Below are 25,487 nucleotides of genomic sequence, written 5' to 3' on the forward strand. Positions count from 1 at the left end.
TGACCCCTAAACTGACACAAATTAGACCACGGACCCCCATTTGATAAGATTTTGTCCCAGAGTCCCCCGTCTGATAAGGCCTCCTGGCCTTGTCTTGCAGGAGCCTGGTGTGGGGGTCATTAGGCTGATTGGGTGCACCTGGGCCCGGTGCACTCATTGGGCTTAAGAAGACCTTCAGTCTCTTCTCCCTCCTCACCAATGCACCTTTTGTCTGTTCTTTTGTTTATTGTAGTTTGTGTTGTCTATAGTTATTTTCCCTTTAGTTTTAGATAATAAATTGTTGTTTTAACTTTTACTTTGGTGAATGACTCCTCATTTGTTACTTCCTTGAGTCGGGAAGTAACATGATGGGAGTCATATGCCAAATGAAATGTTAAAACATGAATTTATTATGTAAAACTAAGGGGAAATAACTAGACAACACAAACTAAATTACATTCAACAGAAGAGCGGAACAAAATGTGAAATGTGAAAATGTACATTATGTGAGGATGGAGAGAGACTATGGTCTGCAGGCTTTTAAAGCCCAGGTGTAGCCAATCAGCCTAACAACCCCAACACCCGCTCCTGCAAGGCAGGGCCATACCAGGAGAGTCAGAGGGTCATCACACACTGTTGTATGTTTTATTACAGAAAGTGATGAAATCATGACCAAAATAGTCATGCATTCTGTGTCATTGTGTTATGGTTCGGAAATCTATTGAAATTATTACCCTTCAGGGGTAGTAGGCTACATAGGCTACATACATACATAGGCTATCCTAGTGTAACTTCATTCAAACAAACTGGAAATTCCACTAGCACAAGTTAAAATTGAAAAACATCTAGACTAGGCTAGTAGGCTAGGATAGGTGTTAATCATGCCAGATAAAGATGAGTCGATTTCACAAAATGGCACTATGAGTTTTAGTTTGACAGTGTGAAGATCACTCAGGTGAGACGTCTGTGTGTCACGTTATTATCAGAAAACATGTCTTCTCGTGGTCTTCGTTCAACCTCATGACATGTTTTGCTCACTAAACTGAAGCCAGCTCTGCTGCCAGTGCGCATGCGTCCCTCCCTGCATCCTGCACATGTGAATTGATGCTGCTGATGATATTGGACAGAGAGGAGGGTCCGCTCGTGCGGCTCCACCCTCGCGCAGGAAAGCCCAGTTTAAAAGGTTCTGTGTTTGACCGGGGCCAGTTGGACTGTTCGTTTTTTGGAGTATCGTCAACGACGGGCCGCTCCAAAACCTAACTTTCCAAACCCAACCCCCCCTGAGCAGACATTTCTTCATATTATGTAAGTATTGACTCTTTATGATCACAGGTGCTGCTGATGTTGAGACGCACTAGTCGTCGGTGGCGCATCCCTCTGGGAGAGGCGCTAATATTGCGCATGTCTAAAATGTATCGAGTTGATGAATTAGAAATGTTAAGAAACATAAACACTTTGCATCAGTTAGCCATACATAGCCTATATGACGAAGACAGCTGTCACACGTTGGTCATGTTTAATTAGTCACATAGCCTTTTAATGAAGTCTTTAACTATTTCTTTCTATTTGTTTTTTGGACCGCTGCTTTCTAGAAGTGAAGGATCAAAAGTTTTCATATTTAGATCTAGATCTCCTACTTGAGGCTGAGCAGCATCTATCTGTTCATTTCGCACAAGCAGCGCTTCAAACCTCCCAAACTGTCAAATAGTTTGTGACTGTAAACAAGTTATCAAACTGCTACATTTTACAGCATAGGACTGACTGGATTTCAGCTGCATTGTGCAGGGATAGTTGTCAAAGTATTCCTTCTGTATCAACTACCACTTGTGTTTGCAACAAATGTAGTACACTGTGCACTTTAGTGTTACACTGTGCACTTTAGTGTGTGTGTAGTACACTGTGCACTTTAGTGTGTGTGTAGTACACTGTGCACTTTAGTGTGTGTGTAGTACACTGTGCACTTTAGTGTGCGTGTAGTACACTGTGCACTTTAGTGTGTGTGGATGGCTGGAGGCATGCAGAGCTTCTAATGTTCTGTCAAAATGATGTTAGATTTCACTAATCCCTCCATTCCTTTTCATATGCTATCTTTTTGCTCCGTTAGAAGCAGTTACCATGCCATAGTAACCTATAGGACGTTAGGGGAAGTTTGGTCTCGGGATCTCAGTTAAGAAACAGGCTCTCCGCACTATAACCATGGAGTTTCCTGTTCTCCAAATGCACTTGTATAAAACTGTCTGTTGTGGACTGAAGATGCAGAATCCTGTTGCAGTTTGCATTCACATCAAAGCAATAATAACTAGCCTCAGTGATGGAACCTAATACTGAAGGAGAGTGTCATCAAAGCTGAAAGCTTGTGGTATATATGTGGTTCCTCTTTATAGATGTATTATAAATTGTGTCAGTCCATGCAGAGATCTATGAGAGAACAGTTCATGTTTCTCAGGAGCCTGAAGCAACAGTAGCATTACTCTCACATCCACCTTACATATCTTGACCAGTCCAGGACTGATCCAACTCACAGGATTACTCAACAGAGCATGAGAAACTGAGCCTCGAGTTTCCCAGAAAGCTTATACTGTAGCTGAAGGCCATGTAACTCTTTTATTATCCAGGCATTTGTCTGGTCTGAGATGGATTGCACTTTTGTGTGATGTGACTGTTGCTTTCTTTAAACAGAGAGTTCCTCCAGTTGTCTAAATTGTATTTAAATGGACTAACAGAATCCTGCAGTCTAAACCCAAGCAAGGATTTTCCCACACGGGGGCGATGACCGATGAGTGTTGTTTTCATCATTTCATTATTTTCATGGTGTAATTCTGAACCGTTTTGCACATAGGCATGTAAATCCTAACGTTTCAGGGTTCATTAGCTAGATGCCGATAGGAAATAATGTTGTGATGCAGTAGGGCTGCTCGATTATGGCAAAAATCATAGTCACGATTATTTTGACTGATAATAAGATCACGATTAATTAACGCGATTACTCATTGACTTTGGCAACATCGTGCATTTATTTAATTTGGGGGGAAAAAAAACATTTTTAATACTGGATGTCTTTGAACTTTAAATATAATTTAAGGGAAAAACAAAAATAAAAGTATTCTTGTTTTTAGATAGGCTAACTAAAATAAATAATATATAAAAAAATTACAATTGTTTTATCTCGATGATCTTGTTTTCATAATTGTGGGAATCCAAAATTGTAATTGAGATTAAAATCCGATGAATTGAGCAGCCCTATGATGCAGCCAGGAAGGGGAAGGAAGGGAATACAGTAGTTCACAGGCCCAAATGTCACCCCCCATCTTCTAAAAATAGAAAGGTCAGTTAGTCTCTGGGGTCAGATTCATTCTGGGTCACTCATTCTGCACCCATCGTTTATTTTTATGATTTTTGTTTTTCCGATGGACACACGTTTCTTATCTTCAAGCGGTTTGTATTGGTGAAAGCAAACTGAAAAGGGTGGCAGTACTGTACTTTACCCCCATCTATCCTCTCCTCCCCTTCTCCTGTGCATGTGTTGACAAACACTCCTCATCATCTAGTCAGGCTGTGTCAAACTGCCTGCGTCCCTGTCAGCCCCCCTCAGACAGCTGTCCACAGCGTACGCTACTGTAGCTGAGAACAAAGCCGCGTGGGCGGCTGCAACAGAAAAGGGGGGTATAAGGGGGTTACAAATGTATTGAGCAAAGAGTGCAAGTGTGTGTGAGCAGACAGGCATTTGGTGGTGAGGGACGTTAAAGGGAGAGATGGACCCTGATTGGCTGCACTTGCTGCAGCACGGGGGCAGTGTCAGGAAAAGTCCAATTACTCTTTCATCAGAAACAGTTGATCATCAAAGCATCTCTGGTCCCTCACGTCTTCATCAAAGCATCTCTGGTCCCTCACGTCTTCATCAAAGTATCTCTGGTCCCTCACGTCTTCATCAAAGCATCTCTGGTCCCTCACGTCTTCATCAAAGTATCTCTGGTCCCTCACGTCTTCATCAAAGTATCTCTGGTCCCTCACGTCTTCATCAAAGTATCTCTGGTCCCTCACGTCTTCATCAAAGTATCTCTGGTCCCTCACGTCTTCATCAAAGTATCTCTGGTCCCTCACGTCTTCATCAAAGTATCTCTGGTCCCTCACGTCTTCATCAAAGTATCTCTGGTCCCTCACGTCTTCATCAAAGCATCTCTGGTCCCTCACGTCTTCATCAAAGTATCTCTGGTCCCTCACGTCTTCATCAAAGCATCTCTGGTCCCTCACGTCTTCATCAAAGTATCTCTGGTCCCTCACGTCTTCATCAAAGTATCTCTGGTCCCTCACGTCTTCATCAAAGTATCTCTGGTCCCTCACGTCTTCATCAAAGCATCTCTGGTCCCTCACGTCTTCATCAAAGTATCTCTGGTCCCTCACGTCTTCATCAAAGTATCTCTGGTCCCTCACGTCTTCATCAAAGTATCTCTGGTCCCTCACGTCTTCATCAAAGCATCTCTGGTCCCTCACGTCTTCATCAAAGCATCTCTGGTCCCTCACGTCTTCATCAAAGTATCTCTGGTCCCTCACGTCTTCATCAAAGCATCTCTGGTCCCTCACGTCTTCATCAAAGTATCTCTGGTCCCTCACGTCTTCATCAAAGTATCTCTGGTCCCTCATGTCTTCATCAAAGTATCTCTGGTCCCTCACATCTTCATCAAAGCATCTCTGGTCCCTCACGTCTTCATCAAAGCATCTCTGGTCCCTCACGTCTTCATCAAAGCATCTCTGGTCCCTCACGTCTTCATCAAAGCATCTCTGGTCCCTCACGTCTTCATCAAAGTATCTCTGGTCCCTCACGTCTTCATCAAAGCATCTCTGGTCCCTCACGTCTTCATCAAAGTATCTCTGGTCCCTCACGTCTTCATCAAAGTATCTCTGGTCCCTCATGTCTTCATCAAAGTATCTCTGGTCCCTCACATCTTCATCAAAGCATCTCTGGTCCCTCACGTCTTCATCAAAGCATCTCTGGTCCCTCACGTCTTCATCAAAGTATCTCTGGTCCCTCACGTCTTCATCAAAGTATCTCTGGTCCCTCACATCTTCATCAAAGCATCTCTGGTCCCTCACATCTTCATCAAAGCATCTCTGGTCCCTCACGTCTTCATCAAAGCATCTCTGGTCCCTCACAAAGTATCTCTGGTCCCTCACGTCTTCAGAACACTTCTTCACAAGTATTTCTTACTTTCTTGGTTTGTCCATTGGCTGTGCTTCGCAGTGTTTCATAAATAGGAAATGTCCCTCTCTGGCTCAAGTTAATTTACACAATCTTTCAGAAGTTTATGGTAGGGATGCAATGAACTGATTTCACTGATTTCATAGGAAATGTCCCTGTGTGACTTCAGTTAATTTACGCAGTCTTTCAGTAGTTCATGGGGTGCAGCAATTAACTGATTTCACTGTTAACCGCAGTTGGTTTTGTAACCGTAAAGGCTCAGCTACACCGACTGTTACTGTTCTCACTCTCAAAAAAGGGACATGGATCTGTGGAACAACGCAGAGACAACTCTATAACTATAACTGTTGAGTTAAAAGGTCACCCTTTATTTCAGCAACACAATTTCACTAGTTGTCACAGACCACAAAACATAATCACCCCCCTAGGGCAGGCATGTCCAAAGTCTGGCCCGGCGGCCAATTGCGGTCCGCGGAACGATTTTAAGCGGCCCTTGGCTTGTCTCTCAAAATATAATACGGCCCTCCACTCAGTTCTGGTTAATCAAGCAAGTTCACTTTGTGTTTTTCCCATTCACCTAACGATGACAGCACTATCATACAGTTTGTAGACAAGCACCAAGAAGGAACTACGCAGATGGAACTAACGTTTTGTCTGTTTATGACATCATCAGTGATGTCATAAATTCCACTGATGACATCAGTGATGCCATAAATTCACTCACACACACACACACACACACACACACACACAGCTATAGTTCAGTGATGACGCTATAGTTCAGTGATGATGTCACTGATGACATAAATTCACACACACACACACGCACACACACACACACACACACAAGGCTATTGTTCAGTGATGATGTCACTGATGACATCACTGACTGATGCTGTCATCAGTGACACACACAGACACACACACAGGCACACACATGCACACACAAAACACAAGACACAGACACGCACGCACACACTCAACCACTGATGATGTCACTACTTTTCTCTCACTACTGATCACTCACTGAGTGTCACTGTCATTGACTGAATATCAGCAATGTCATCAGTGATGTGAAGTTGAGCTGTGCCAATAGAGCAGGCGAGGCCAACAGCTGAGCTGCAGGGCCAGCTCGGTGAGCTACAGGGCGGGCGAGCCTAGGAATCGAGCATGCGAGATGCCTAGTAGTTAACAAATCTACTAACAGTAACATGAATGTATTGTAAACACATAAGAACATTTTCCACACACTTTAATTGTACCATCAAGATCTCTAATCATTGCATCGCTGGTGGTGAGGAAAGTTGAAGGCAGAGATGGACCCTGATTGGCTGTACTTGCTGCAGCATGGGGCAGTGTCAGGACCTGATTGGCTGTACTTGCTGCAGCATGGGGCAGTGTCAGGACCTGATTGGCTGTACTTGCTGCAGCATGGGGCAGTGTCAGGAAAAAAGTCCAATTACTCTTTCCTCAGAAACAGTTGATCATCAATGCGTCAGCTGGTCCCTCATGTCTTCAGTTGAGTTCTCCAGAAGTATTTCTTGGCTTCCTGGCTTTGTGCATTGCCAGTGTTTCATAAATAGGAAGTGTCTCTGTCTCTGACTCCAATTAATTTATGCAATCTTTCAGTAGTTTCTGGGTGGTTTGGCTTGGCTGGTCCCCTGAGCCTAGATTTACAGTCTTTCCCAGGAGGCACAGTGGCCTTTTTGCATAGTTCCCACTCACTGAAATGCTGCAGCAGATTTCTTCTGTATGGGAAGATGGAAGAGGGTGGATGGATGGAAGTAATGGCTCTGACTCACTAGTCTGTGGACTGGAGTGAATCATTGTGTGTAATCCAAGAATGATGGCCAGTTTGTCTACTCCGTAGTTCAACATCAGTTCTAAGCTTTGAGAGATCGTACCGTCGTTCAGGTGTAGAATTGGACTCCCTGGATCATTTAGCAGCATCTTTTTAGCAGTGTTTGGTGACCGATTCATATTAGTGCATGTTGATATATTTACAGTATCTGCTCCCTAGTTCTGCAGTTTGTGCAATGTTTCCAAGTGCTATTGAGCAGATACACAGACATTTAAAAAAAAATGCTGTGAGTGATTCACAGAATTGGGCACCCCTTCCCACATCACAGTACCTCCCACTGCAGGTACCTCTCCCAATGCTAGGGTGTCCCAGGCCCAGGTATAGTCCATACTGTCGTCAGTGGATGTGGCCTCTAGGGGCCCGTATGAACCATGAGTGTTAAAGCCTGAGGCCCCCCTCAGGCTGCTTGCCTCCCTGTTATCATTTTGGAGTAAACGACGAGGCAGACTGGAGACATACTATTCCCTATATGGGCTTTGTTTGGGAGTTCACTTGCCTTACTGTTTAGGTCCGCAGAAAAGAGCCCTGCTCCAGAGAAGGGGTCCATATATGGTCATCGCAGCACGGGACTGAAGCCTTGTAGCAGAGAGAGAGAGAGATGAGGGGAGATAGAGAGAAAGAGAGAGAGAGACAGAGATGAGGGGAGAAAGAGAGAGAGAGAGAGAGAGAGACAGAGATGAGGGGAGAAAGAGAGAGAGAGACAGAGATGAGGGGAGAAAGAGAGAGAGAGAGACAGAGATGAGGGGAGAAAGAGAGAGAGAGAGAGAGAAATGAGGGGAGAAAGAGATGGGGGAAATGGATGTTGTTAATTGAGCAATGACTTCTGGATTGAGTATGAATAAAGTGTGATAAGCATTGCTTGTTTAGGGATATTTCAGATGAAGTTGTTGATCAGTGAACCCGTCTTTGTCATTGACCTAATTAAAAGCCCTTTCCCAGCCTCAATCTTTTCTATCTAAAGGAGGGAGTGAAATGGTTTGTGTGTGTGACTGTAGGGTCCAGAGGGTGGGTGGGGGTGTGTGTGTGTGTGTGTGACTGTAGGGTCCAGAGGGTGGGTCTGTGTGTGTGTGACTGTAGGGTCCAGAGGGTGGGTGTGTGTGTGTGTGATTGTAGGGTCCAGAGGGTGGGTGTGTGTGTGTGTGATTGTAGGGTCCAGAGGGTGGGTGTGTGTGTGTGTGATTGTAGGGTCCAGAGGGTGGGTGGGGGTCTGTGTGTGTGTGACTGTAGGGTCCAGAGGGTGGGTGTGTGTGTGTGACTGTAGGGTCCAGAGGGTGGGTGGGGGTCTGTGTGTGTGTGACTGTAGGGTCCAGAGGGTGGGTGGGGGTCTGTGTGTGTGTGACTGTAGGGTCCAGAGGGTGGGTGTGTGTGTGTGACTGTAGGGTCCAGAGGGTGGGTGGGGGTCTGTGTGTGTGTGACTGTAGGGTCCAGAGGGTGGGTGGGGGTCTGTGTGTGTGTGACTGTAGGGTCCAGAGGGTGGGTGGGGGTCTGTGTGTGTGTGTGTGACTGTAGGGTCCAGAGGGTGGGTGGGGGTCTGTGTGTGTGTGACTGTAGGGTCCAGAGGGTGGGTGTGTGTGTGTGTGACTGTAGGGTCCAGAGGGTGGGTGGGGGTCTGTGTGTGTGTGACTGTAGGGTCCAGAGGGTGGGTGTGTGTGTGTGACTGTAGGGTCCAGAGGGTGGGTGGGGGTCTGTGTGTGTGTGACTGTAGGGTCCAGAGGGTGGGTGGGGGTCTGTGTGTGTGTGACTGTAGGGTCCAGAGGGTGGGTGTGTGTGTGTGACTGTAGGGTCCAGAGGGTGGGTGGGGGTCTGTGTGTGTGTGACTGTAGGGTCCAGAGGGTGGGTGGGGGTCTGTGTGTGTGTGACTGTAGGGTCCAGAGGGTGGGTGGGGGTCTGTGTGTGTGTGTGTGACTGTAGGGTCCAGAGGGTGGGTGGGGGTCTGTGTGTGTGTGACTGTAGGGTCCAGAGGGTGGGTGGGGGTCTGTGTGTGTGTGACTGTAGGGTCCAGAGGGTGGGTGGGGGTCTGTGTGTGTGTGACTGTAGGGTCCAGAGGGTGGGTGGGGGTCTGTGTGTGTGTGACTGTAGGGTCCAGAGGGTGGGTGGGGGTCTGTGAGAATGACTGGGCTCTGGAAGTCCCCGATGGAGCCAAAATATTAACTCTTTCAGCTACCATCCACAGGCAGGAAACAAGTTTACATGTGTGTCTCCGCCTGTGTTTGATTTATTAACCATGTGTGTTGTTTTTAACTCACTGATGATGTCACAACTTTGCATCACTGATGACATCACAATTGCTCTTATGACATCACTGATGATGTCACATTTGCCTATGACATCATCAGCGATGTCACAATGTACAATTGCTCAAGTGACATCACTGATGACATCACTTCCAGTTGAGTGACATCACTTCCCGGGACCAAATTGAAACAAACAGAGATTGCCCACTTGTCAATTTTATATAAAAGATAAGATTCTCTATAGCACTCTGAACACCAATTCTTATCTTTCAGTGTCCGGACAAGAAAGTCTATTTAATCTTTAACATTAACATTATTTATGCCTTTTTACAGTATACCCTTTCTGCCGTCTGCCTACAGAGAGTCTACAGAGTATTTGTACACAACAGCTTAGTAGTTGACATTCAACAATTCAACTGTTTGGCTTTCTCTCTAGATGTTTTAATAGCTGATTAGTTGAGATTCAACAAACAGATTCTGTTTGCTTCCTGTTCCACACACCTGCACCTACTGCAATATGTGTAGGTATGTTTATGAATTGTCACATATACTCTATTGTCATATAATCTATTAAACATAAACACTTGAATCGTTGAATGTCAACTGATGTCAGCTGACTAATGTGTTGAAATGTTACAAAATACTCTGTCGGCGGCCGACTATCCAAATAAAGTGTTACCAGTTTTTCTTGACCCTGGTTTCCTAACCCTTCCTCCCCTGCTTCCTTCCTTTGTTTACCCCTCAACAAATCATCTAAACCTCAGATTCATTCACTCTTTCCTGACCTCCCATTCACGTGTTGCTTCCAACAGTCGGCCCACACCGCCCTAACCAAAGATGTCCAAGAAGGCCCCAACCGAGGACGAGAAGTTCCTCTATGTCGACAAAGACTTCATCAACAGTCCCGTGGCGCAGGCCGACTGGTCGGCCAAGAAGCTGGTGTGGATCCCCTCAGAGAAGCATGGCTTCGAGGCGGCCAGCATCAAAGAGGAGCGCGGCGACGAGGTGCTGGTGGAGCTGGCTGACAATGGCAAGAAGGTGACCATCAACAAGGACGACATCCAGAAGATGAACCCGCCCAAGTTCAGCAAGGTGGAAGACATGGCTGAGCTCACCTGCCTGAACGAAGCCTCTGTGCTGCACAACCTCCGCGAGAGGTACTTCTCCGGGCTCATCTATGTAAGTATACCGCACAAGCGCACATATAAACAAACGCACAACACGCACACACACAGCTTTGTATTACTACACTTGTGAGGGCTCTCCATTGCCTTCCATCGACTTTACATTCTACTGCGTGATTGGCGGAACGTGCAGGGGGAATCACTGTTAGCCAAAAACCTGACCTCAACCCGGCCGAAGCACAACCCTTACCTTAACCTAAAGCTAAATCCTAATTCCAACATTAACCCTAAGCCCAAGCCTTAACCCTCAATTAGCCTCTTGAGTGAGGAGCGGCAAAATGTCCTCAATTTGGAAGATTTCCATGATCCTTTTCATTATCCGTGTCATTCCTTTATCCTTGAAGTTTGGTCCTTACAAGTATATAAATACAAGTATATAAATACAAAGCACAACAAACATATAGGGCTCTATTGTGGTCAATAAGGACGCAGGCACAGACACTGGCGCTAATTCACGGCACTGTTGCTTTAAGGCCTGTCTAACTGGGTTTGTTGTGGTGATGTTGCAGGACTGCGCACTTGTAAAGGAGGTTGCATTAAAACAAAAACAACAACAAGAAAAGGCATGTGGGTGTGGTGGGAGTTTGGTTTCATTATGGCCAATTAGAGGAGCTGATTTCCATCCCTTTAGATACCAGTGTGCCAGCGTTAGAAGAACGTACTCACAATTTCCCAATGGCAGACACATCTGAATGGGAGGTACAGGAACAGAGGAAATGGACCTGCTCATCCGTGAGGTGCCTATTTGTTCTTTTCAAAGCTGTGACAATAAAAACATGAACAATTTAAACTCTGGGCGTCCGGGTAGTGTAGCAGCGTCCGGGTAGTGCAGCAGTCAATTCCCTGCCTACCAACATGAGGGTCGCAGGTTAGAGCCCCCGTGTTACCTCCGGCTTGGTCGGGCGTCCATACGGGCACAATGCTGAGGGTGGGGAAGTCTGTCCTGGTCGCTGCACTAGTGCCTCCTCTGGTCGGTCAGGGCACCCGTTCGAGAGAGGGAGGGGAACCGGAGAGAATCGCATGATCCTCTAACATGAAAAAACTTGATCAACAAAACAAAACAAAAAAACAATTGAAACTATGTTTCATTTATGTTCGTCGTGCACCTAAATATACTCACTGGCGAATCGGCTCCATGGCCAAACAGTCCCTCATCTCCTGTGTGCCCACTGCCCAGGGCCTCTCCAACCTCCCAAAACATGCATCTCTGCATCTTACATCCTATTCAACAGGCATGTCAATGGTCTTACCGAACGGAAGCGGTGAGTGGCCCTGATTGATCTCTGGCTCTGGTTTTCTCATGGTGCAAAACCAGAAGTTACATTGTTAACTTTGTTACATGGGAGTGTTTAATTGATTACAGCTTGCATTTCAATGAGTCGGTCAGGCGCAAAATATTTGATTTGCGCTCGACGCAATTACCAGTTCACCTTTAGCGTCTTTTAGCGTCCAGCACGAAAGTAGAGCCCATATAGAGCCCATATAGAAACACATTCATATGTTCAGTACCTGTTCAGTACATGTTTGAACCTGACCTCAGCTCTCACTTGGCTTGCCCTCCTCTGCTCTCAGACATACTCCGGCCTCTTCTGCGTGGTGGTGAACCCATATAAAATGCTGCCCATCTACTCGGAGAAGATCATTGACATGTACAAAGGGAAGAAAAGGCACGAAGTCCCTCCTCACATCTACTCCATCACTGACAACGCCTACAGAAACATGATGCAAGGTACGATTTGTCAGCTGGACTGAACACTCTAAATTGCCAATAGGTATGAATGTGATTGTGTGATTCTGCCTGTGTTAGCAGCACTGTGGGGTGTCTCTGCCTTCCACAGTCCCCATGACTCTGGGTAGGGAAAATTAAAGAATTACATCCAATTGAGGCAATGAAGATAACAACACATGATGAATCAACAAAATAACTCGAATAACTGTATTCTTACCCATTTTTAAGGGAGACTAATAGCCAATATTTTTGAGAGCTAAGCTAGCGGTTAGCCTACGCTCCTACAAGCAGCTGGCCTGAGACTTTTTCCAAGTGATTTGTGTGGTGTTGAAGAGTTCACAGACAGCTTTAAGAGCTTGCCGTGGGTGAACTGTGTGCATCAACTGTCAAATGTCTCATTTGTGTCTTGTGTGAAGATAGACGATGACAGCTGGCTGGCCTGCAGCTCTGTCTGTGTTCACTAAAGTGAGTGATCAGCACCGCAATATGGCCAACAATTAGGCTGGGTGCTGGTGCAAATGCAAAACTCAGTGCTTTCTGTCTGCCTGATCATTTGATCTTATTTCAAACTATGTAGTTTTTAGAGCAATGTGAAAACACATCACAAATAAACGTGCAGAATATACTGTAACCAGTCACAGATGCTTGTAGCTGTATTTGATGGGCTCTGTGTGTTGTAGAGGTGACAATAGTGGCCTTGGTGAAGCCACGCTTCCATAAATGGCGCAGTTGACCTCTGGATTGAGAGATGGGTGGAGGACAGTGGATTGAGAGATGGGTGGAGGACAGTGGATTGAGAGATGGGTGGAGGACAGTGGGACATTTCCTTTGAGATTTTTCTCTCTTTTTCAGTCAGTCAAATAAATACCACATTGAACCGGCGTTCTTCATATATTATCTAGAGCAGCGGTTTTCACTGGTTTAGAAGATGATATGTTTCATTTGTAAATAGAGCCAGTCCAGTAATTATAATAGACGGTATGAATGAGATTTTTATTTTTGAACATGAGATCAAACAATCAGACATTTTCCACATGGTTTCACATGTTATACCAAGAAAATAAATTACATGTATGTGCAAAAAAGGAGAAGGAAGAAGCTAATGCTTGTAGTTTCCTACCCCTTTTATACATCTTAATCTTTTTGACACGGTTACTATTTGTTTATCAAAAGTACAGTCATTTCTCCAAATAATAAACTTAGTTTATCGGAAGAAGTAATTCTGGAAAATAAAAAACAAAATATTCTAGAAATAAGTACAAGTACATAGGTATAGAGAGCAAAAACCTCTTACAAACTCTTAATTAGCCAGCACAAGCCTGAGGCCTAGGTTTTCCCACAGTTCCCACAGTGGCCTATCTCTGTGTCCAGTCTGATGTTGTCAGTGGCTTATCTCTTGTGTCCAGTCTGATTTCATGTCAGGCTGTATCAACAGATCTGACCCTGCCCACCCAGCAAACCATTAACCACACAAGCAGAGGTCTGCTGACACTCTGCGCTGACATGTCATGTGAATATCATTGTGCGAATGACACCATTCAAACCATGTGTGATTACTTGTGTTGAAACACTATCTTTGTATTTTCACTTAAAGGAACACTCCACCCATTTTCAACCAGCTTTGTATCATTAGAACATCAGTAGTATATCAGAAAACTGTAAACGGTTTTGAAGTCTGTCATTTAATTTGACAGTTATTGAGTGTTAAATTGTGGACCAGTGACATCACTGGTCCACACTAACTCAAATTAATAACTCATTAACTCAAATCAACTCTCAAACTGTAAACGGTTTTGAAATCATTCATCTAGTTTGACAGTTATTGAGAGTTGATTTGAGTTAATGAGTTATTAATTTGAGTTAACACTCAATAACTGTCAAATTAAAGCCCTTTAAGCCCTACTGCCAGTGCCACTGCCTTTCAGCTCAGTTGGTCCCATCAGAAACATGACATGTTCTTTGGAGCTGACGTAACCGCTCACTCCTCTGTGTGCTTCAAAGTTCTGTGAGATGATGCCAGATGATGATTTAAGCTCAAGCAAAGAAAACCATTACCTCAGTCTTTTTCTCAGGTTGCCTTATGATATGATGCAGGCCAAATCTCTTACTATTGGACAGGCATGTAAATGTTGGCATGTAGATTAGATACCTCACTTTTCATCCTAGTTTATTTCCCTTTAATGTATGCATTGTGTTCTCTGTAGGAGGTCTAACACATTAGAAGGCGTGGATCGACAGTGACTTTTTTTCCCTTTCTGATTGATCTTTTCCTGGTTTTTCTGTCCATTATTTTGAGCAGGTATTTGTAATTTGTATCAAAATACTTTTTGATGTATCTTCGCCCATCTCTGGTGACGTGTCTGTTGTTTACATCATGCAAATCTGGATGCTCCATACAAGGGTGAATTCCCGGGTGTGCCCTCTAGCGGTCTCCTCCAGTAGCCTACAATGCCCAAGCACGCGTAGCAGATAGGCAAGTATGTGAACAATTCCGTTCACAACGGAGCCGATTATCTAGATGCGATCGCGTGGTTAAAAGGCAGCAAGTATATCTGCACCCTTAGAGCAACGCGTTTCGGCTTGTGCCCTTCATCAGGGTCATCAGGGTTACAGGCCCCGTGATGACTGGCCCTGATGAAGGCCACAAGCCGAAACGCGTTGTTCTCCCTCTAGACTACAAGTGTTGCTGGAGTTTGGACATCTTTAGACCTTTTCCCCTGCTCCATGCACCTTGGAAGTACAGTAGGTAAAGTTGTGCCAGAATCCCCTGCTCTGCTTCTGTCAGTCGAGGACTTTCCAGAGATACGTAAATGAGTGGAGCTGAGAGAGTGAGAGAAGTTACGAAGAAAAGACGACAAAAGGAGAACAGGGTGACCAGGAGTAGATCAAATGCTATAAGATCATATCTGCCCATGTGTTTTTTTTTATGAAGACCACATGTACCTGGCATTGTTGGGGTTCCTTGATTTGCAATTAGAGCAGGCCAGATTATTATGGCATGGAAAAATGTAGCAGATTTCTCAGCTAAACATTCATTCTGTGAACTCTACTCCAGCATAGTATAACAAAAATAGGTTTCAGGGCCAGGGGGGGGACTCTCCTGGCTCATGGAGGCCGACTTTGGTGCTTAAAATCCCGGTACAGGTGACCTCGAGGCCTGGGGGTCTCTCCTGGCTTATGGAGGGGGATGCAAATCTCAGCGGTTTGTACCTGCTGAAAACAGCCCAAAGAATATGGTGGGGATGCAATGGAATTTGGCGTAACACTGGCCCTAGGCCAAATTAAATCTCACATAGGCCACCAAATTGGTTAGGGCCGATATCAATTAGTAATGCTGTTTACACCAAATTCATACCTACCTATGTTATGTAACTTAAAAATAGTAACAGGTTTTGCCTCTTTTTAGGTGGCAGGAGTCTACAGGATCATGTCTTCGCCTGGGTAACACATGTTTTCCCCAAATGATGTGCAGATTTTTAGGCATTTTATCATGTTGAATGGCTTGAAAAATCCATATAGCTAGTCCATAGTCCATATAGCTGGTGTAAATTGGGGGAAAATCTCATCCCCCTGGACTCCCCAAGGTTCGGGCTAAGCCTGGAAAGTCTGGCCATCGCCCCTGTACTGCTCGACTGGAGCTAAAAACGATATCTGACAAGAATCCAGTCTGGCAGCTCCTATGAAGATCCATCATGTGATCAGCTTAAACAAAGCAAGTGCAATAATGTCCTGCTCCACTCTGTAATCTAAATAAATAGGAGAATATAGAATGGAATATGGTAATTATACATTTATTCGCCCACAATAAATGTCATACATATCCTTATCCCATTAAATATCATAAATATCTTAAGTGTAATTTGTTTGTATTTCATATTTCAGAATTTTAGCACGTCTGATAATGTCCCTTAATATTTTGACTTACTCTAAGAATGTCGCTGTCACTGTCACTGTGTACATTGGATGATTTTATATTGCAACAAGTAACTCATCGTGCACAGTAACTGTATTTACAGCTACAGCTACACTGCCTAAATACAGATGAGTCATCATTAGTAAACAAGAAGAGGGTGTTTAGATTACACTGTAAATAAAAAAAAAAGTATTTGGTATCTTTATTGGTTCTTAAGCTCATCCTTGCACAGGAGAAGCCATACAGCTACAATGTAGAAACCATTTCTGGGTTGTGGTAGAATCCCATAGTATGTGTACAAGAAAAAAAATGTGAAAATTAGGAACATTTTCAACTTTTTTTTCTTCTTCAATTAACTTAATATATTTCAGAACCAAGACATCTGACATTTTGAGGGAGCCATTATATCAAATGGCAACCAATGTTTATATTCATGGTTGCTCAGAATTTAAATCACATCATTGCACTTAGCAAATAAGATACACAAAATCATTGACACCAGTGGATGTCCTTGTATTATCAAAACACAGTTACAAAGTGCTTTAATGATGACACAACCATAAAACAGATACAATCAACAGCAAAAGCAATGCAAGCAAGGTAGATCAAAGTAACCTATAAAAGCGAGGTCAAAAACACTTCATAAAAATCATCACATAAAAGTCCTTAAAAATGCATCTCAAGAAGTGAAGAGGATACTGATACAGATCCAGCCCAAGCTCCTAAAGCAGGTCGTTCTAATACTGCCTTCCAGACAATTGGGACGTGGGTGTTTCCCAGTGGAAAAGTCCCACCCCCCACCTTCAAAGCATTCCAGTGCACAAAGGCAAAATGCAAGCAAGAAACATGGCGGACCACGACAAAGATTTTTTTTGTTTTGGCAAATAGCAAGACAGCTTAACAACGAGCGGAGCACCCTCCTTTCATATTTAAACGAAAATGAGGCGTGGCAACCATGCGTAAGGTAACAGATTCCATTATACATTTTTTTTGGCACTTCATGCTTTGGAATACTAATACATATAGTACTCCATGGTTGCGACCATTGTTGTGTGACGCCAGACAACTGATTCCCACCCTAGTGGGGGTCGATTTTTTTCTCCCAGTTTTCAAGTCGGAGCTCCCAGTTTGAGTGGCATTCCAGTGTACCTTTTCTAGTAGGAGGTCATCAAATCCGAAGGTCCCAGTTGTCTGGAAGGCAGCGTAAGTCTTTGGAACAGCCAATCAGAACGTGGCTGTGATCCAGCTCATATGGGGTTAAAAGCTCTGATGTAGCTTGGAACCTAAATGCAGAAACAACGATGGCGGTGAAGTTACTACTACTGTACTTAACTAACAAAGCACATAAAAAATAGAAAGAAATGGTTTGCTGTTTCTTTGGGATATTTTGATCCCACATCACAATCACTTTGATTTAAAGGCCTAGTATTAATCCAAATACAAGATTGAATGCAGCTTGGGATGAAGGGCTGATATGTGACAGCTATGCATGACTTTTTTCTTTTTCTTGAAGCTTTAAAATGACTAAACGGCTGAAGTAGACCAATCAACTATTTTAAGTTACGATAGAGATATGAAAAGCTTATTATTTATTCATCTGAGTAGTCTACAATCCTTGATGAATCTATCTATAATATAAATCTACCTATAAGTGACAGACATACCAATTTTTCTTTGCTTAGTTAATGTTCCTATTCATAGCTTTCAAGGGGCGTTACGTGCTGCCGGGAACGCCCACCTGACAGTCAAAAAAAAACTTGTTCATTCCGCTGCCAGCCGAGTCGACTAGTTTCTCACGCTGTGTTTGTTCAGCCGTTTGTACACACGTCTTTGAGGCCAACATTTTATCAAAGGTAAGCTCAAGTAACGTTACAATAATGATTAAAATACCCCGTTAACGTTACTTGAGCTTACCTTTGATGAAATGTTGGCCGCAAAAACGTGTGTACTTTGATGGTAGAAAAAAAGCCATTTGCCCTCCCCAGCGACTGAACCACGTCTAATCGCACAAATCCACAACCTCCTCCTGTCTGAGTTTTCTTTCTCCGACGGCATTCTGTAAAAGCACAAGCCAGGCGTGTCTCCTCGTTGGTTAGTGCAACCGATAGCACAACAGGTATCCGGCATTTTGGCTGAACAAACACAGCGTGAGAAACTAGTCGACACGGCTGGCAAGTTTTTTTTTTGACCGCCAGGTGGGCGTTCCCGGCAGCACGTAACGCCCCTTGAAAGCTATGAATAAGTCTTTGAGAAAAATGAATGAGAGAAAAGTTTGATTTTAAGAGACTTAAACCCTGAGAACCAAACAAAACCACACTACTATGAACCCTTAACGAACCCTTATTTCAAAATATTTTGGCGGGCAGAGGGTGTTTATTGTTGATGGGATTTCCCACTAAGTGCTACAGTCTGAAAAATCAATGGTGTTAAGAGTGGAAGTGGTGTGCGTAACCACAGCAAATCCAGATAACAATCCTATGCGTTATCAAGTTCAAGTTCAAGTTCAAGTTCAAGTAGTTTATTGTCATATGTATAATACAATGTATAATACAATGAAATTCTTTATGCTTTGAGCACCCTCAGCCTTACATACACAAGGACATGGTCACAAAGACCGACAGAAAAAGGGTGTAAACCTACATAACTATGTAGGCTACACGTGATACAGACATGTCTGTACACAGTACGTATAGACATAACACAAACCACAATACAATACAGTACAGTAATGGTGAACAACAAAGTGACAGTGCGTTGCAGTGTGTGTGAGTCAACTGTTCAACTGTTCAACTGTCCAGCATCCAATATTTTACACTCTGTTAAGCGTTATGGGATTCTTGGCTGAAATCCCATTCCTCAGAATTAGCTTTGATCTTTGATGTCGAGGAGATTTAAAAAATCAAATCGCGGGGAGATACTGCCCCCTGAAATGCTTGACTGTACGGATGTCTGGCATGTTATTGTCTGTGCTTCTGCAGTAAAGAGAATATTTACAATAGTCGTCTGACAGGTGGAGAGACTTCGATAAGCCTGTCAGAGGTTCAGCTTTGCTTGGCTGGATGATCTCCTCTAAAAAAGTTTTAGATGACGTTGCAGTGAATATCTTTGCCTTTTCCTCTTTTATCGTTGTTTTTCCTGCAGCTGGTATCTCTCTCCCTCCTTCATCCCAGTGAATTGTCTCGGAGTTTGGTGTCAGTGTTGTTTTTGGACCTGTATCCGAAGCGTTCACCGGCCCCCTTGCTGTCTCTCTTATTCTGTATCTCTCTCTCTCTCTCTCTCTCTCCCTTCCTATCACTCTCTCCCTCTACCTTTCCCCTCCTCCCTTTCTCTCCATCTGCCTTAATTAGGAAGTGAACAGAGGGAACAGACAGCATGTTGTGTGTGTATGTAAGGAATGGAACTGCAGAGAACCAAGCCAAGTCCTGTCCAAACCAAGGAATAGCATCCATGCTAGTTTACAGTTCAAGAAGGCTGTATGCCGCACAACCAATCTCTCTTTCTCTCTCTCTCTCTCTCTCTCTCTCACACACACACACACCCACACACACACACACACACACACACACACACACACACACTCTCTCTCTCTCTCTCTCTCTCTCTCTCTCTCTCTCTCTCTCTCTCTCTCTCTCTGACTCTCTCTCTCCTTCCTCTGGGTGCTTCATGCATTCTTGCAGTGTAGCTCTAAGATGTCATGTTTTCATTGAGCTAAACTCCAGGATGTCCCCTCTCTGTGATAATTGACCTAATAACAGCGACATTTCAACAGATTGTGGGGGTGGCACATTGGTATTGGCGGCATTCAGTTACAAAATAGCCTTACATGGACTCAGCGTATCCTCGAAGGAGTAGGAACTTCTATCTTTGGAAATGGCGTGATGACTCATTGCTCAGCACATTGAGAGTTGAATTTCATGGTTAAAATCAAAGTATTTGTAGGAATTACATGTATCTTTAGACACAGGAAAGCCCTCCTAAATCACACAGTCTCCCCTTTAAGCCTCAAAGTAACTCCCAGTTGTGTCTAAGTTATGCACTTGATCCCCCCGCTGGAGAAAAGCTTGTGGTTTTATGCACTATATGTACAGAAATGTAGAAAAAATAAAGCTCGCACACTGCAAAGGCTCCAGTTAGGTGTTTTTATTTGACACCGGATAAAAACACCTAACTGGAGCCTTTGCAGTGTGCGAGCTTTATTTTTTCTACTAATTTTTTCTACTATTCCTGCCTCGAGCTCTGCACCTGCCCTATACAGGTTTTGGATTGTGCGTGTCTCGCCTTTTTTCATGTACAGAAATGTACTCAGGTGGGGCGTCTGGGTAGTGTAGATGTAAAAGCACTCTCCTCCCACCGCGGAGACCCGGGATCGATTCCCGGCAGCGGTGCCTGGTCAGACGCTCCTACAGACACAATTGGCCGTGTCTGCGGGTGGGGAAGCCGGTGCGGCATGAGTCCTGGTCGCTGCGCTGGTGACCCTCCTCTGGTCGGTCGAGGGTGCCTGTTCTGTTCTGTTCGGGGAGGGGAGGGAGTGGGGGGAATGGCGTGATCCTCCCACACACCACATCCTGCCGGGGAAATCCTCGCTGTCAGGTGAAGAGAAGCGGCTGGTGATTGCACATGCATCGGAGGAAGCATGTGCTAGTCTACAACTCTTCGCAGATCGGAGAGGGGGCGGAGCATTGACCGGGAGAGCTGGGGGGTACAATTGGGAGGCAAATGGAAAAAATTCTGGGGGGAAAAAGGAAATTTATATACACTGTTTCTGCAATTACAGCACTTTGCTTTACCAGCTCAGCTTCATGCCTTTATGCCTGATAAGCAACATGCCTCCATGTTAAAGTGCAGTGCATCTTGATACTCACTTTGTTATCAGTCAATATTATGATCTAACCTTATGTCTTTGTTTTGTTCTGTTTCTTCAGACCGTGAGGACCAGTCCATTCTCTGCACGTAAGTGAAAATACCTCCAAACGCACCTTTGCTGTCTTTTGCTCAAGTTTTTCCTAGACGTCACATTGCAGAACGCTAGAAGGAAGGGGGCGGTATGTGGGGAGACACCGTTACATAATGCTTCTGTAAACAAACGATACCTTTGTGGTCTCGCATCAGCTAGCCTCCATCAGCTAGCCTCCATCAGATAGCCTCCATCAGATAGCCTCCATCAGCTAGCCTCCATCAGCTAGCCTCCATCAGATAGCCTCCATCAGCTAGCCTCCATCAGATAGCCTCCATCAGATAGCCTCCATCAGCTAGCCTCCATCAGATAGCCTCCATCAGTTAGCCTCCATCAGATAGCCTCCATCAGATAGCCTCCATCAGATAGCCTCCATCAGCTAGCCTCCATCAGCTAGCCTCCATCAGATAGCCTCCATCAGTTAGCCTCCATCAGATAGCCTCCATCAGATAGCCTCCATCAGATAGCCTCCATCAGCTAGCCTCCATCAGCTAGCCTCCATCAGTTGCACCGCGCTAACGAGGAAGTGTCTGGAATGTGATGCCGTCCATTTGTTTTTTAGGATAATGGAACAGCTGGGTGCTCGGTGTATTAGTGTGTCCGATGGGCCTTTTTCACTTTAAGTCTAAAAGGTGCAACCAACTCACTGTTACTTCCTGCCTTTTAGACACAAAATGGCTGCTGTGAAAAAGGCCTACTGTAATGCCATTGAGATAAATGCTGTAATCCAGTGGAGCCACAGTGGCTGTGCGCTCATCCGCAGTCGGGAACGCTCCCAGAGGGCTGTGCGGTCGGCCCTCGCTCTCTCCTCACAGACCCACGCACAGGAAGTGTGCCCTGCTGTATCCTGATGACAGAGCCAGATTAGCTGAAATGTTTGCTCTCCATTTTGTTTGTTTACTTGTTTCAAACTGATGATTGAGAATTTTGACTGGGGGACTGGACATCCAGGGAGAGCCAGTGTTAGCCTGACTGGGGGACTGGACATCCAGGGAGAGCCAGTGTTAGCCTGACCTTTGACTGGGGGACTGGACATCCAGGGAGAGCTAGTGTTAGCCTGACCTTTGACTGGGGGACTGGACATCCAGGGAGAGCCAGTGTTAGCCTGACCTTTGACTGGGGGACTGGACATCCAGGGAGAGCCAGTGTTAGCCTGACCTTTGACTGGGGGACTGGACATCCAGGGAGAGCCAGTGTTAGCCTGACCTTTGACTGGGGGACTGGACATCCAGGGAGAGCCAGTGTTAGCCTGACCTTTGACTGGGGGACTGGACATCCAGGGAGAGCCAGTGTTAGCCTGACCTTTGACTGGGGGACTGGACATCCAGGGAGAGCCAGTGTTAGCCTGACCTTTGACTGGGGGACTGGACATCCAGGGAGAGCCAGTGTTAGCCTGACCTTTGACTGGGGGACTGGACATCCAGGGAGAGCCAGTGTTAGCCTGACCTTTGACTGGGGGACTGGACATCCAGGGAGAGCCAGTGTTAGCCTGACCTTTGACTGGGGGACTGGACATCCAGGGAGAGCCAGTGTTAGCCTGACCTTTGACTGGGGGACTGGACATCCAGGGAGAGCCAGTGTTAGCCTGACCTTTGACTGGGGGACTGGACATCCAGGGAGAGCCAGTGTTAGCCTGACCTTTGACTGGGGGACTGGACATCCAGGGAGAGCCAGTGTTAGCCTGACCTTTGACTGGGGGACTGGACATCCAGGGAGAGCCAGTGTTAGCCTGACCTTTGACTGGGGGACTGGACATCCAGGGAGAGCCAGTGTTAGCCTGACCTTTGACTGGGGGACTGGACATCCAGGGAGAGCCAGTGTTAGCCTGACCTTTGACTGGGGGACTGGACATCCAGGGAGAGCTAGTGTTAGCCTGACCTTTGACTGGGGGACTGGACATCCAGGGAGAGCTAGTGTTAGCCTGACCTTTGACTGGGGGACTGGACATCCAGGGAGAGCCAGTGTTAGCCTGACCTTTGACTGGGGGACTGGACATCCAGGGAGAGCTAGTGTTAGCCTGACCTTTGACTGGGGGACTGGACATCCAGGGAGAGCCAGTGTTAGCCTGACCTTTGACTGGGGGACTGGACATCCAGGGAGAGCCAGTGTTAGCCTGACCTTTGACTGGGGGACTGGACATCCAGGGAGAGCCAGTGTTAGCCTGACCTTTGACTGGGGGACTGGACATCCAGGGAGAGCCAGTGTTAGCCTGACCTTTGACTGGGGGACTGGACATCCAGGGAGAGCCAGTGTTAGCCTGACCTTTGACTGGGGGACTGGACATCCAGGGAGAGCCAGTGTTAGCCTGACCTTTGACTGGGGGACTGGACATCCAGGGAGAGCCAGTGTTAGCCTGACCTTTGACTGGGGGACTGGACATCCAGGGAGAGCCAGTGTTAGCCTGACCTTTGCACTGGCCTCAAATTCATTTTGATTTATAGGAAAACAAAGTGGTCATTCACTCATTTCCCTTTGTGTGCGAGCGGGCCTTTGACACAGGACACAAAGTCATACGCCTTTTGTTTTGTGTAGGGATTCTGCACATTTTTTTATTTTACCTTTATTTATACAGGGAGAGTCCCTTGAGAGCAAGCTCTCATTTGCAAGGGAGCCCTGGTGGACAAAGAACATATACAGCATTTACAAAATTACAGGTTAACAAGACAGACAATAAGAACAACAAGAGCATAATTAAATAATTTCAAAGAAAACATGAACACACCCTACGAGGAGTGCTTTCTAAAAGTGCTTTAAAAGAAGCAAGCGGGATCAAGTGATCCATTTTTAAGTTTTCCTGGAGCACATTCCATTTGTTGGGGGCGAACCAAGAAAAAGCGGTCTTTCCTTGTTCGGTCCGCACCCGTGGGACAGACAGTCTGATATAGGACCGCGATCGTGTTTGATAACCTCCACTGTTACAAGAGAGGAGTGAGGATAGGTAAGATGGAAGTTTCCCAATTAATGCTTTATAAATGAGTATGAGACAGTGCAGATCTCTACGCTCCGACAGGGAGGACCAACCCACATTTTCGTACAGAATACAATGCCCAGGTCATACAGCAAAGTAATGTGCATTCTCCACTTTTTCTAGGGATTATTGCTATTGAGTTACTCTCGACACACACAAATTGCCCACTCTCAGGCCTTATGTTGTATATTTGTGCAGCTCCAGTAGACCTGCTGCAGTCTGAGGATGCCTCACATGACACATCTGATGCCTAGGGTGGTGCACCTACAGTATACATGTGCACCCTCTGGACTGTGTGTTTTGCTCCACGGTAGTCTACAGTAGTTTGCCATACACTCATTGTAAGTTGTCTGGTATGCACCCACCGTCCCGTCCAGGACTAAACTTGATGTCATTCTGATGACTGGTCAGTCTTTCCTTTAGTTCCTCTGAACACCCAGCAGTCCCAGTGAAGGAAATGAGAGGAAGGGTTCCTCCTCAGTGATCTGCTCAAGGCTCTGTCTGCTGTAAACTGATTGATGCCAGGATGCAGCACATTTTTTTAATCCCATCAGACCACTTCCTCAACTCCTCAGCATTGTCTATCAGAGGGGGAATTTAGACAAGTTTGGTTCTATCTCTTCCTGTTTGTTTGTTGGCAGTTGAACGGTTGGTTAGCAGTGATGGTGTACAAGCTAAGTTTTGCACACGATATGCAGTCGTTCCCGGCAGCCTATTAGTGTCTGTGTAACGCAGAGATGAGAAAAACCTTTAAAATACTTTGGTCTAAGATTGATAGAGCTGACGCGACACAACAGAGCCAGAACACATCAGTCAGCCCGGAGCAAAGTCACCACTTTCAATGTTTCAGTTTGAACTACGGCTGCTGCTGAACAGGCCTGTGCAGCCATATATGGGAGAAATGTTTCTGGTGCAGTACATGGAATGTCATGTATGTACATTCTCCTGTGTGTGTGTGCGTGCGTGTGTGTGTGTGTGTGTGTGTGTGTGTGTGTGTGTGTGTGTGCGTGCGTGCGTGCGTGCGTGCGCGCGCGTGCGTGCGTGTGTGTGTGTATATACTGTAAAAACATCTGAACCGGCAGGACTCTCTTGTTAGTTAGTGTGGGAAGACAACGTTTGCTTCATAAATATTCCATAACAACCACAGGGAGTCGTTATGGTTCATAGTAAAATCCTCACTGTTGTGATGTCTCCCAGCAACAGTCAATATGCGTCCAACAGCAGCACCCAAATCCCTAAAATGTAAATACTGTATGTTTACAATATTAGTGTTGGGTCTTCTATCATGCTCTTTTGTCAGGTATTGTACTTTTATGAACACCATTTATAGTAGCATTACAACCTTTATGGCATGATGTTTATACAAAGTATTTGTTTATATGGAGTTGTTTTTATTAGTTCCTTCCATGGATGGCTACCTTGAACTAAGATAAGGATCATAGTGTGAATCAGGCTGAGGAATGCTGTT

General features: G+C 45.3%; 1 protein-coding gene across 2 annotated transcripts in view; it reads left to right on the plus strand.

Annotated features, from left to right (window-relative positions):
• Positions 1–1,150: 1,150 nt before the first annotated feature.
• myh11a (myosin, heavy chain 11a, smooth muscle) overlaps positions 1,151–25,487 on the plus strand; it is a 59,336-nt gene continuing 34,999 nt past the window's right edge. For both annotated transcript variants that reach the window (XM_083655953.1, XM_083655954.1), the window contains exons 1-4: positions 1,151–1,284; positions 10,084–10,450; positions 12,028–12,184; positions 21,020–21,047. In XM_083655953.1, coding sequence (XP_083512079.1) covers positions 10,109–10,450; positions 12,028–12,184; positions 21,020–21,047 — 527 coding nt within the window. In that variant the 5' untranslated portion in view covers positions 1,151–1,284; positions 10,084–10,108. The remainder of the gene's footprint in view (positions 1,285–10,083; positions 10,451–12,027; positions 12,185–21,019; positions 21,048–25,487) is intronic.

The sequence above is a fragment of the Poromitra crassiceps genome (genome assembly GCF_964638095.1).
Source record: "Poromitra crassiceps genome assembly, chromosome: 19".
In the NCBI taxonomy this organism is placed as follows: domain Eukaryota; kingdom Metazoa; phylum Chordata; class Actinopteri; order Beryciformes; family Melamphaidae; genus Poromitra; species Poromitra crassiceps.